This window comes from Sphaeramia orbicularis, chromosome 4 (assembly GCF_902148855.1).
Source record: "Sphaeramia orbicularis chromosome 4, fSphaOr1.1, whole genome shotgun sequence".
Lineage (NCBI taxonomy): Eukaryota > Metazoa > Chordata > Actinopteri > Kurtiformes > Apogonidae > Sphaeramia > Sphaeramia orbicularis.
This window is the reverse complement of record NC_043960.1, coordinates 1,670,778-1,684,950: the sequence shown is the minus strand read 5'-3', so window position 1 is coordinate 1,684,950 and position 14,173 is coordinate 1,670,778. Positions and strand designations below refer to the sequence as shown.

Genomic DNA, 14,173 nt, shown 5'->3' with positions numbered 1-14,173 from the left:
TAACTCACTACTCCCTCTAGTGGTCACATAAATCCCCTGACCCATTGGTTTAAATAAACACAGTTCATATCTCTACAATACAATACACTGGCATCTTTAGCAGAACTTCAGAGCTCTTTATTCAGTACTAATGATGATTCTAGACGATTTTTTAATATTGCAGGAGAAGAAATACAACATATAGCCCCTTTAAAAAAGAAAAGGAAATGAGCAATATTGTGCAACATGGAAAACAAAAGAGAAAGATGGGATAATTAGTTTAAGGTCAGACAATAGTTGAAGAGAGAACAGAAAATCCAGAACAGGAAAAAAAATAATAACAGACAGTGTAACACCCATCTTTCACCTCTGAGCCCTTGATCTGCAGCGTCTGTCCATCTGCCAGGATGTGCAGGTTGGCAGACTCTGTCACCACTCTGCCATTCTTATACCAGGTGATGGTGGGGGGAGGCACAGCATTGGATTCACATTCCAGAGTTACGGATTTTCCAACGAGAACATTTACCACCACAGGAGACCCTCCACTACTGTCTCGAATACTGGGAGGAACTGGGAGGGAGAGGAGGCAGGATGAAGTTTACTGCCGGGTTCTGCTGGTGGACTCAAGGACTGTCAAGTTCTCAACATACAGTCGCAGAGAAAATTATAAGACCACTCCTTGTTTTCTTCAATTTCTTGTTCATTTTAATGCCTGGTACAACTAAAGGTACATTTGTTTGGACAAATATAATGAGAACAACAAAAATAATTTCAGAGCTGATATCTATCCATTTTCCATGTTTTCTTGATAAAAACCAAAATCACTTCAGTTCTTACATCAGTATCTATGGCACTGTACTGACAAAAACAGTGCTTTCAGGCATTCTATGTTTTCTTTTCTGTTTTAGTCACATGATACACACAGGAGTTAGGACTTGATTGCATAACCATTGTTTTTGATGACTTTTGATGGTCTAATAAGTTTTTCCGCGACTGTATAATACAGTTAGTGTGGGCGTAAACTCACCAAAAACTGTGAGGTGGATGTGTTTTTGAGCCTCTCCTGCTGCGTTCATGGCTACACATTTGTACTTTCCTCCATCCGATACTTTTGCTTTCAAAATCTGTAATGTACGACCCCCTAAGGGCACAAAAAAACCACAAAGTGCACTAAAAATCAGCATGTCAATGTAGGGAAATGCGACCTGTACTCGTTTTATGGCATGTGGTTGCAATATGGCAGTCCTGTAGGCTTAGACCTCTTCTATGTTACTGTACCTGGCATGATTAGAGCATTGCTATTGGCCTGAACGGGGCCTCTGTCATTTAGCCAGCTCAGTGTCGGTGGTGGGAAGCCGGTAGCTTCACAGGAGAGAGACACAAAGTTGTTCACCACTACGGTCACACTTTCTGGATTAAGGCCGATTATAGTGGGAGGCACTAAAAGACAGAGGGGAGACAAAATATTTAACCGTGAGACATTTCAACAGTTTTTACGACTTGAAATCTACTTCTGGACAATGTAAGTTAAGTGGAATTGCAGAGATAAATGTTTTATGATTCCATACGTGACTCACCATGAACGTTGAGGTTAAAAGATTTTTCAGCGCTGCCAGCGACGTTGTCAGCCACACACACATATCGGCCTGTGTCAGACACCTGAGCAGTCAACACCTGATATAATGGAGAGTCAAAGGACAGTCATGTTGTCAACCTTAAATAACTGTTAAATATCCTTAAAAGGCCAAGAATAAAGGCAGTTAGAAAGGAATGAGTCAATACGAACATTAAAATCAACCAAATTACCTAGATATTTATAATATTGGACTCTCCCAATCAGCATGTTATCACAAGAATGAACGTCACAAACGCAGTAGTGAATTTTATCTGTGCTTACCTGAAGTGTTCGTCCACTGGAAAGGATCCTGTGTGGGCCATCAGAGCTGACTGGCTGGTTGTCCTTAAACCAGGTGATCTTAGGGGCGGGGTTTCCATCCACATGACATTCCAGTTGCGTGGTTTTATTGACCAGGACAGTGACTTCATCAGGTAGGTCGGTGTCTGAGCCTCGAATGATTGGAGGCACTGGTGTAATATGAGAAAAAACAGAAGCAGACACATCCACGTTAAGACAGTGCTTTAGAAAATGACATTTTTTCATCATTCTATTCAACACAAGTACTTACGTAGTACCCTGACGTCATACTGAATTGAGTCTTCTCCTGCTTCGTTGACAGCCACACATGTGTATCTGCCTGAATCTTCAGCCTGAGCTCTAGGAATCTGCAAGACTCGACCACCTGAGAGTTTCATGATTAACGGTTAATCCTATAACGCCAAACGTATCATATTTGATACATGAGTTTTGAAGCCCTCTGTGAGATCAGTGTGATATTTTTTTTCTTGGAATAACCTGATGTATACAAATAGATACATGCAATACACAGATAATCCACCAGGGGGAGGAATTCATTCACCAGAGGCCTTTAGTGACACTACAAGACTGACATTAATGAGGAAGGAGGAAGAACTTTGACCATTTTGAAAAGGAATTAATTTGTTAGACTTGTTTGTGTTATATTATGTTTCTGTTTGATCAAAAATAATATCTGAGTATTGAGACCCGATGTATCAAATGATACAAAATTGAAACTCATACATGGAAAATGATAGTTGAAAAACATTTTTTGGCTGTTCAGAAGGACCAATAAAGGCTCCAGTTTCAAAACACTGGAATTTTCTGTCAATGATTTAATGGTTCAGGCTTTTTCTGGGTTAATATTTGCCGTTCATCAATATTTTTTGCTTTCTGGGTTCTGTGCTCCTCACCTGGTAGGATCAAAACTTTATCATTGGAGTTCAGCAGTCTTCCGTCTTTGTACCAGGTGAGTGTTGGAGGGGGAACAGCATTGGTTTCACAGTACAAAGAAATGGGATTGTTGAGTATCACGTCCCGGACATCCCCACCGATACCTGGAGGAGAGGTGGTGTCTCCAGCACCACCGGGTTTGTTGAAATTAGGTGGAACTGTAAAGGGAGAGAAGAGACACAGAAACATATTTAAGCTTCTTTTTGAGAATGTGAGAAACATATTTATACAGTGACTGGAAATGCAATCAACTCCATTGGTTCCACATGTGTCTTAACCCATAAAGACCCCGTGCTACTTTTGTGGCAGTTCCCAGATGTATTTTTCTCTCTATTTGACCTTTCTTAAGTGATTTATCACCATTATAAGACTATTCTCTATATTTAGCATTTTTACTGTCAATCATGTATTTTCCTATATTTAATTTTCTATTTTTGATTTAGATATTCATGAAAACCCAGAGTTAATTCAAAAGTTATTACATCAAAACAGAAAAAACTTAAGAAAAACTGACTATTTTCAGCAAAATCTATCAGTTTCGGTATTTCTGATATGTCCATTGGACGTTTCAAAGTCTTGTTCTGTCTCGGCTATATTATAAATGAGGTTGCATCCTCAATATATCTCTGAGTTTAAAAAAAGGTTATGATGATGAGATGATGGTTAACTGAATATAAACCAAGTGTGTCCATCCACTGTCACTTATCAAACTCCATGGGTTTTACTGGTGAATCAGTGTTGTAGAAGATGATGGTGTTTCCATGTTCACTACAGAGCCTCTGGACGTCCAAATGGGTCATATCTGACGACCATGAAAAGATGATAAACTGCATTTTACACCAATTATTTACACGCATTGACAGGATTAGCGGATCCACAGGTATTAAACAGTTTAGATCAGTAGATGGTTTTGGTCAGTGGTGGATGTTTGGGTCTTTACGGGTTAAATTGGCACAGATGAAAGAATGCAGACAAAATGGTACAAAAATCATCTTTAAACCCATAAAATGTCTCTGTTTCATTTCATTTTATTCAACCCAGTTCACCTTGTATATTTACATCAAAGTCCTTCTCATCCTCTCCAGCTACGTTAGTGGCTACACAGGTGTATCGGCCGGTGTCTGAAACCTGGGCGTGTTTTATCTGAACAATCCGACCATTGGCTGTAATGGACACGTGGTCATCTCCCAACAGGATCTGTAGAGGTGTAAAAAGATCAGAGTGGCCTAATGGGTTACTTAAATAAGTTGTTTTTTACATATTATTTACTAATTACATATAAAAACAGTAGGAAAGTGTCAAAAATGTAAGAAATATAATACGTACCTGTCCATCCTTGTACCACTGCAGAGCCGGTGTTGGAAAGGCCTGAGCTGCACACTCCAAAGTCAAAGTGCTGTTGACCTTAATCTTGACCTCTTTGGGGGCTAGTCCTTCTCCTGGGATATCATTTTTATTGATCTGTGGGGGAACTGGAGTCAGGAAACATGTTTGAGTAGAGATTTCACTCACTGGATCCACATTTCCATCTAAAATACCTGGAACTCTAAATGGGAATGAGGAAAGTTACTGAGGTGGAAAAGTAGCTCCATTGTCATAAAAAATGTTTCAATGATGCTGTCACAATCCTAACAGATACAGTAGTGGAAAAAAGTTTTTAGAAACCCTTAAAATTTTACACAATACAAAATTTTATCATGAAATATTTGCAGAAAATCTTTTTTGCGTTTCTAAAGGTGTGGCTCCATCAGACAGACACAAACAAATACAAATTAATTTTTTCTGTTTATAGTTATAGTTAAGAAGAAAAAATAACAAAACTAAATTATATAAAATACATATAATACAGTTTCAACATGTCATGCCCTGGATTTTGACTTTGATGGAACAGAGCACGTGCAGAAGGAAGCATGTGCACTGCAAAAATCTAAATCTTACCAAGTGTATTTTTCTCATTTCTTGTCAAAATATCACATCACATTTAAAATAAGACATAATCACCTAAAGAGTAACTTTTCAGTGAGATATAAGAACTGATTTTTAGACAATAGATCTTGAAAATCTTATTTCAAGAAATCTTACCAAGATAAGTTTCACTTGTTCCATTGGCAGATTTTTTTGCTTGAATTAAGCAAAAAAATATTGAATTAAGCAAAAAATCTGCCAATGAAGTGAAATCAAGTGAAAATTATCTTGGTAAGATTTGTTGAAATAAGATTTTCAATTTCTATTGTCTAAAAATGAGTTCTTCTGTCTCACAAGTTACTCTTTTGATGATTATTTCTTATTTTAAGTGTGATGAGATATTTTGACCAGAAATGAGAAAAATACACTTGGTAAGATTTAGATTTTTGCAGTGTGGTTCTGGACAATGAAACAACACTTGGCAGAGTTCAGTGACTTAAGAGTGATTCTTAATGCAATATATCACAAATACATGGGACGTCCAAGAGCAGGAAACACCTAAATTCTCTCACCATAAACTTTGACCTCATAGTGCTTCAGGGACTCTCCAGCCTCATTAGTGGCCACACAGGTGTACCTCCCTGCATCCTCCTCTTTAGCATTCAGAATCTGCAGGGTCCGTCCACCTGTAAAAGCATCAGGAACACATGACCAAACATGTACAGTTTCCATTTCTTTTTGTTTTGTGCGAAGAGCTCTTACCTGGAAGGATTCGAATGTTGCGGCTCGACTCAAAAGGAGATCCGTCCTTGAGCCAGGTGATCAAAGCAGGCGGGTAAGACTGGACTTCACACACAAGGGAGGTGGGGCTGCTAAGGGTTACCGTCACCTCCTCTGCAGAACCTTCAGGACCCGACTGAGCAATTGTAGGAGACACTGTCCAAAAAAAAAAAAAAAAAGCAAAAAACACAGAGAAATTAAATCTAGCAAACAGAACTTAATCCTAACCAGTCTCATGCAGTTGTAAGATGATCCACAAGAGCAGGGGTTGTATCTGTACCCAGGACGTTGAGGTTAAAATGCCGGCTGCGATCCCCTGCCGTGTTCGATGCCAGGCAGCTGTACCTGCCGGTGTCTGAAACCTGAGCACCAGAGATTTGAAGAAAACGCCCATGAGACAAAACCTGGTGGCGTCCGTCAGGCACCAGCAGCTGTCCATCCTTCTGCCATTTGATCTCCGGCACTGGATTACCTGAAGAACCATCATAAAGTTCACAAACGGTCAAAACCTGTTTCATTCGGTGTCAGTTTTAGAAAGAACCACTGGGAAACATCACTCACCAGACGCCTCACAGGAGAGTGTAATGTTATGTTTCTCCTTGACTTTAGTGTCCATCACAGTTCCCTCGTCCACAATGCTTGGTGGCACTGTCGGATTAGACTCCAAATAAATTTAGCAGTTCTCACTCTCTACTTAATTAGAAGCTTATAACAAGAGAATACTGTACATATTGATGTTAAATTGTATAAATAATTTCAATGACGCATAAGTGAATTTTTCATCGATATAAACAAATAAATATGTTATTTTTACCGAGGATGTCAAGGTCAAAATTCTTCCTTTCTTCTCCAGCGCTGTTGGATACAATACAGGTATATCTCCCAGCATCCTCTACTGCAGCATGCATTAGACGCAGGCTCCGCCCTCCTATGATTTTAACAAGACAGTTTTTATCTTCAATTTTTCCTCTGTCCTTAAGGAATGTTTTCAAAGGTTATGACAATCAAAAAAGAAAAACCTCTCATAAAAGCTGCAAAACTTGGCTGTTAAATAGGTGAACCTCCTGAACAAACTGACAAATGTGATAAATTAAATTTTACTGACCTTATCGTCTGTACTTTTTACATATCAGCATCAATAGCGACACTTGCTTTTGATTAAACTTGTGTGATCAACATTTTCTAATAATTATTATTCCCATTCAGTGAGGCAAAGCGGGAAAGGGTCAAAAACTAAATAAGTCCATTTGTTTATTGTTAAAGGGGTTTTATGTAGTATTTCTATTTTTCAAATGCTGGTGAAGAAAAATAACTCCATGGGGTCAGAGTGAAAGTGACCCCATGATAAATGCGACTGTTGTTGTTTTCTCCACTGGACACAGCTTTAAATGAGAAGAATGGAGTTTGATGCTGAAATGGCAGCGTCTTAGGAAGGTATAAAGTTATTATGTGATTTTATTATCTTTGCTAACTAGCCGTTTGTTGATCCACGGTTAAACTATCAGCTGATGCAGCACATGAAGACTACAGTCGCAGAAAAATTATTAGACCATCAAAAGTCATCAAAAACAATGGTTTTGCAATCCAGTCCTAACTCCTGTGTGTGTCATGTGACTAAAACACACAGAAAAGAAAACATGGAATGCCTAAAAGCACTGTTTTTGTCAGTGCAATGCCATAGATACTGATGTGAGAACTGAAGTGATTTTGGTTTTTATCAAGAAAATCATGGAAAATGGATAGATATCAGCTCTGAAATTAAACTGTTATGAGCTATTTTTGTTGTTATCATTATATTTGTCCAAACAGATGTACCTTGTAGCAGGCATTAAAATGAACAAGAAATTGAAGAAAACAAGGGGTGGTCTAATAATTTTTTTCCATGACTGTATAAGACACAGCATTAGAACCCCCTTTATTTAAAGTTTGGCAAAGCTAAGTTTGTGGTAAACATTTTATAGCTTTGTTTATCAGATGATTCTCTCAGAAACTCACCTGAGAGGACACGAACTGAGCTGGTTGCTTTAATTGGCTGACCATCCTTTAACCAGGTAATGGCAGGAAGAGGGATACCAGAGGCTTCACAACTTAAAGTGACAGGGTTCTTCACTACAACGCTCACATTTTCTGGAAACTGAACCTGACCAATGATAGCAGGTGGAACTAGACAAAGGAAAGTGGAAAAAAAGAGAAAATAGAGAGAGTAAACCACAGTTCAACAGCTAAAGACATTAAAAAGAGACAAAAATCTGATGATAATTCATACCATGTACGCTGATATCGTGTTTGCTGTCAGCTTGTCCTGCCACATTAACAGCGATACAGGTGTAGCGTCCTGTGTCCGACACCCTGGCGTCTTTAATCTGCAGCAGCCTCCCCTCGTTCAGGACTTTTGCACCGTGTTGACCAGTGATAGGTCGTCCATCTTTCAGCCATGTGACCGCTGGCCGAGGTACACCCTCTGCAGCGCACTGTAGGGTAACATCACCTCCTTTTGTCACAGTCACGTCATCGGCATCGCCCTCGCTGCGTCTGATATAAGGGCGGACTGAAGTGAGAGAAGCAGGTGAGTTGGTGAACACACTATGACAAGAGATCCTGAGAACATAAAACATGGACATGACTGTTCACAGTATGTACCAGAGGAGTATAAAAACTATCAGCTGCAAGAAAATCAGCCTGCAACATGTAGGATTTTTTTTTTTTTTTTGTCAACGTTCTTTTTATTGGAATCAAGGTTTTTAAAAAAAAGTAACAGTCATGCAAGAAAAAACTATATTTTTGGATTTTTCACGTAACATATATACAATACCCACCCCATCCCTCCCCCCACCCTACAAAGTCCTGGGGAACACATCCCAATCTGAGATTAAATAAAAGCAAATGTATTAATAGGTATGACACTCATCCAACACAAATAATTAAACGAAAAGAGAATGAGAGTGGAGTTGGTCTACGAGCCAGATCTGAGAGCAAATGAGGTAGTGTTGGGCTGTGTAACGACACACGTCGTCCCTCATGATCTATCTTAAAACTCACGAGTTTGTGAGTTATCAGGGAGAGTTTTTAGTGTGTTAATGAAGGACAGGTAGAGTAGAAGAGGCTTTTGGACTCCCTGAGTGTGTATTTAACCTTTTCAAGGGATTTTGGTCATTTTTATAGGATAAGTATGACAAATTTTTAAATAACATGCTATAAACACCATATTATCTATAAGCACCTTTGAGTGTCTTGATAATTGCTACGTGAATACGTATTGTATTATCTATTATTATTAATAATATGATGATTTCAACAAAATGTAAGAAATTAGTAATAAGTAATTTGACAAATTTCACCTTATGTAATAATCTGTCATATTTTGTAATACACATCTTAAATGCAATATGTAATACATTTAAACTGACTGCATTATAACTGATCACATACTGTGGTTTATATTTTACCACAGATAAACCTGACTGATCTTAGTCAGTGACATAAAAAGAGTAACAAGATTTGCTTTTATTATGTATATTTTTTAACATACAAATACAACCTTTAGCTTTGATTCCAGGACACATTCACTGTGCATCTTTTTAATAAACTTATACGATGTCACAACATTTATTTCCACTATTTTTTGGACAAATAATGGTTCGAACCTAGACCTGATCAACTGCATCAACCTCAGATCATAACGTTGCCTCGACAGGCTTGTACTGTAGGCGCTAGGCATTGTGGGTAATCACTTCACCCACTTTTCTTCTCATCCTGATGGACCATCACTCTGGAACAGGGTCAATCTGGATTCATCAGACCACATGACCTTTTTAAATTGAAACACAGTTCAATCTAAGACGTTACTGAAAGGTTAAAGAACTGACACATATTCATTGCTGCAGTAATTATCAAATGAAAGGCCCTCAAGTACTTTCTTTGGTTAGACTCTGTGTAAAGCATTGCAACAGAGTACATCTCCCTTCTTTTGTAGTAATTAGTAATTACAGAATGAGTTACTGACTTTAATGTAAGAAACCTGGTGTTGCAGATTTACCATAAACCTGCAGACTGTACTCCTTGAAGGTGCTTCCAGCTGCACTGGAGGCTGTACAGGTGTATGAAGCGGTGTCTGTCCTTTCAGCGCTGGAAATTTGGAGCTGACGTCCTCCTGACAGAACCCTGACACGTTGGTCTGACTTTAAATCCATTCCTGAAACACATGTCATTCACATAGTTAGGGTCTTTAACCCATAAAGACCCAGTGCTACTTTTATGACAGTTCCCAAATTAATTTTTCTCACCATGTAACCCTTCTTAGGCAATTTATCACTATTTATTATAATATTATTCTCTGTATTTTGTGTTTTTTCAGTGAAAATCAGATATTTTCCTATATTTAATTCACTGATTATGTAGATGGTCATAAAAGATCAGATTAAAGTTGAGGGTTATTATATCAAAAACAGAGAAAACTGAAGAAAAAGTGACTTTTTTCAACAAAATATAGCAATAACTGAATGTAAAAACAAGTGTTTCCCTCCCCTGTCATTGTTTCAAGTCCATGGGTTTTACTGGTCAATCAGTGTTGTAGAAGATGATGGTGTTTCCACCTTCACTACGGAGCCTCTGAACATCCAAATGACTCAAATCCGATGACCATGAAAAGATGACAAACTGCATTTTACATCAATTACTTACATGAATTGATAGGATTATTGGAGCAACAGGTATTGAACATTTTTAATCAGTAGATGGTTCTGGTCGACGGCGCATGTCTGGGTCTTTATGGGTTTAATGCTTCACCTCCACAGTATACTGTTTATCTTTCATACAGGACCATCACAGCACGGACTACAAGACTGGAAAACAGCTTCTACCCCAGAGCAATCATCACACTGCACTCTGCAATAACCAGCTGCATGTAATAATCAACAACAATTAACAATAACCAATGTACAATAATCAAAATCTACCATGTGCAATAATGAAATCAGTAATGTGGAATAACTACTGATCTTTCACTGTTCTCTGCACCTAAGGTTCAAGGTTACTGTATTTATACTCGTGGGTTAGATTTGTTTTGTAGAAAAATGGGTGCATTTGGCATTCTGTTACAAAACACACATTGAACCTGACAGGCAGGTACTTGATCGAGTGTTTACACAAAAAAGTGCTCAGTGTTCCGCCGTTCACTAACGTAGCAGCAAGGATAAGTAAAAAGATAAGATAAAATAAATAAGCTCAAGATAAATATAAACAAAATACAATAAAATACAATTTAAAAAAACCTTAGGGAAATAAAAACTGTCTCCGGGATAAAAAGATAAAATTTTAAAATTCAAACTCACAATAATAAATAAAGCTATGGAAAACCTACGTAGGTATGTATGTGTGATTGTGTGACTTGACTGAATGGGAGAGGGGTGGGGGTTGGGGGTTGGGGTTACTGTTTTTTCACTATTTACTCTAGCTCTTTAAAACTATTTACATATTTAGTATTTTATATTGTGTATTTTTTTTTTTTTTACCCAAGCACCGTCTCCATAAATGTCATCTGAATTTCGTTGTGTATGCTCTGAGTATACAATGACAATAAAAGAATCTGGAATCTTGAATTTTTCATGTCATGTTCATACCCTCTACTCACCATCCTTCTTCCAGCTCAGGCTTGGTGGTGGGATACCGCTGGATTCACACACCAGAGTGATGAGATTTCCTTCAGTCACTGTGAGTGGAGACACCTCCTCTGAGCCCCGGATGCTGGGAGAAACTGTAATATTGACAAGACACCAAAAGGGGGCGCTCACATTTCACTGGAGATTAAATGAGTTCAAAAAGTCAACCTCATGCCCAAACCTTCAGAGAAAACGGACTTTAATCCAGCAGATTTACAACAGTAACACAATCAACTACATTAACATGGTTAGAAAATGAAAGAAATCCCAGATGACTAATACACGTCTTCATCCAAAGCCACAAACACAGACAAACCAAAGGTAACTCACCCCACACATTGAGGTTATAGTTCTTCTCTGTTTTTCCTGCAACATTGGTGGCTTCACATGTGTACCTGCCAGAATCCTGCACCTGTGCACTGTTCACCTACAGGTTAGATCCAAAACCATAAATGAGATACTCTATCTAGGATAAAATAAGATAAGATATACTTTATAGTCCCCGTGGGGAAATTTTTCCGGGACTCTGTTCAGCTGCAGTTTACAGGTGGACAGAATAAAGAAGAGCCAACAGAATAAAAGAGAGAATAAAGAAGAACTAAATAAATAAATAAATGTGCACATGATATATACATATACACATATTCATAAATAAGTTATTGTACAGATGTGTATTGCACATACAGGTATGAAATGACTGCACCATGTAGCTTATTACTCTGACAGATGTTACTGATTGTTTAACAGTCTGATGGATGTTGGGATGAATGAGTTTTTGTAGTGGTTCAGCCTGGTTCTGGGGACCCTGAATCTCCTGCCAGAAGGTAGGAGCTGGAACTCGTGGTGTAGGATGTGAGTTGGGTCAGACACTATTTTCTGTGCCTGTCTGGTGACGGACTGTTCCTAGAGCACCTGCAGGGAAGGATGGTTCCAAACCCCCACAATCTTCATGACAGTCCGCACCAGACTCCCAGTCTGTGACCTCGACTGCACAGTCAGGTTGCCATACCAGGCCACCATGCTGTATCTGCCGTATCAATACGGCCCGGTAGAAGAGCAACATGAGCCTCTGCTCCACTCCCTAGACCAGGGGTCACCAATCCTGGTCCTCGAGGGCCGGTATCCTGCTTGTTTTAGATGTATCCCTCTTGCAACACACCTGATTTAAACCATAAGCCTATCATCAAGCTCTGCAGAAGCCTGATAACGACTGTCAGGTGTGCGGGAAGAGGGAAATATCTAAAACATACAGGATACTGGCCCTCGAGGACCAGGATTGGTGACCCCTGCCATAGACCCTCAGTCTGAGTAGAAAGTAAAGATGCTTTTGGAGTTTGGAGCAGACTTCCCACATGTACCTTCCAGCTGAGTGTGTTGTCCATGTGGACCCCCAGATACCTGTACGAATCCACCTGACTGATGTGTTCATTTTTTATGACGACTGGCCTGTGGTCACCAACAGTCTTTGGGTCAAATATCATCTCCTCTGTCTTCCCTACATTCAGCACAAGGTGATTTTGGTCACACCGCATCTATTTCTGAGAAGTAGTCCAGTGGGCTGCTGTCCACTGGGGTCATTCATATGGCATCTAGACACAGTTTGTTTTTTTAAATTGTATTGTATAGTCTTCAATCCTGGCTGTACCTTAAGCAGACTTCCATTGGCGGACACAGTGAGACCAGGTTTCCTGAAGAGTGGACGTCCATCTTTGCGCCAGGTGAGGGTGGGTGGGGGAATCGCATCGCTCTGGCACTGCAGCTCCACTGGACGCCCAAGCATCACTGTGGCATTCACCTCCTCACCTTTAATATTAGGTGGCACTGTGGTGGAAAATAGAGAGCTCTACTGATAACACAACCAAGCACTGGAGATTCATGCACGTAAAATGAAAAGAACTATAAATAAACACATATGGTTTTAGCAGGAAGCCTTCCAAACCATACTGACACTGCAAACTTACCGTGTATGACAATGAAATAATTGTTCCGCTGAGCAGCTGGTGTTCTTTAAGTACTAATTCTATTTTGGGTTATGACAGCACACTTAAACTACTTCAACATTTGTCTGTGGTATCAACAATCAGGCTTCATCTCCAAGAGCTTCATGAAACTTAATCTCCATGGAAATTACACACATGCACTCAGATACATAACGAGTCCAATGCAAAGAAATTATGTTAATCACTTTTCCTCCTGTAAATTTCTACAGTGTTTTGTTGAGTCCTAGCTGTGAATGAGATTTCCCACAATCCACATGAGCCCTGGACATAATATTGATTTGGCACTTAACGTTACTGGAGCTGAATGTTGGTGTCTTGTAAACTCATGAGTCTCTGGCACTTTGTGAGCATGACACAAAAATAAAAAAAATTGAAGAAAAATCTGCAGCTAAGAGACAGGCTCCTGAGTGTCCGCCAGGCAAACTGTGGGAAAAAGTTAGCTGACAAGTCAGGAAATGTCTGGAGGTGTGTATGACAATGTCTCGTTTCTAACAGCAAACTGGACTTGAACGGAACATTTAATTCAAGTGACACTTTCATTCAACCTAATTTAGCGTCAGACACTTGGCTTCTGTAAGTGGCCTCGTGTTGGTGTGTTTTCCTCGAGACATTTATGCCTTTGTGATGAATCTGGCATAATCTGTGAAATGACTGGAGGTCAGTCTCCCTGCTGGTTGGTTAGTGGATAGACAAAGCACAAAGTCACTGGGGAAGAACAGAAACAGGCCCTTGGCTTTGGCCAGACACAGGAAGCTGCTGAAGAATGGTAACAATTACCTCAACAAATCTGCCTTTATTTCTCTGGACAAGCTCTTTTTGATCTTCCTGAGGAAACACTTGTCATGTGGATGTATTTTGCATATATACATTCAAACAGAGACAAGGGGACACACACATACATTTCCATACATGTGAAGTACATTGTCTCAGATTCCCTCAGTGGCGTTTGCTTTGATTAGACCTGTATAACATCTGTTTTCTCA

At 39.3% G+C, this 14,173-nt stretch overlaps 1 protein-coding gene across 1 annotated transcript in view; it reads right to left on the bottom strand.

The window, feature by feature from the left end:
• Positions 1-14,173, bottom strand: part of hmcn1 (hemicentin 1) — a 169,073-nt gene that overhangs the window by 43,459 nt on the left and 111,441 nt on the right. The window contains exons 41-60 of the mRNA XM_030132214.1: positions 12,836-13,011; positions 11,521-11,617; positions 11,163-11,285; positions 9,570-9,725; positions 7,800-8,081; positions 7,529-7,696; positions 6,348-6,461; positions 6,095-6,181; positions 5,814-6,005; positions 5,516-5,689; positions 5,326-5,439; positions 4,175-4,320; positions 3,895-4,045; positions 2,809-3,006; positions 2,166-2,279; positions 1,877-2,064; positions 1,557-1,653; positions 1,258-1,419; positions 1,007-1,120; positions 347-549 (exon numbers count right to left, since the gene is read on the bottom strand). Of these exons, the coding sequence (XP_029988074.1) occupies positions 347-549; positions 1,007-1,120; positions 1,258-1,419; positions 1,557-1,653; positions 1,877-2,064; positions 2,166-2,279; positions 2,809-3,006; positions 3,895-4,045; positions 4,175-4,320; positions 5,326-5,439; positions 5,516-5,689; positions 5,814-6,005; positions 6,095-6,181; positions 6,348-6,461; positions 7,529-7,696; positions 7,800-8,081; positions 9,570-9,725; positions 11,163-11,285; positions 11,521-11,617; positions 12,836-13,011 (3,056 nt within the window). The remainder of the gene's footprint in view (positions 1-346; positions 550-1,006; positions 1,121-1,257; positions 1,420-1,556; positions 1,654-1,876; positions 2,065-2,165; positions 2,280-2,808; positions 3,007-3,894; positions 4,046-4,174; positions 4,321-5,325; positions 5,440-5,515; positions 5,690-5,813; positions 6,006-6,094; positions 6,182-6,347; positions 6,462-7,528; positions 7,697-7,799; positions 8,082-9,569; positions 9,726-11,162; positions 11,286-11,520; positions 11,618-12,835; positions 13,012-14,173) is intronic.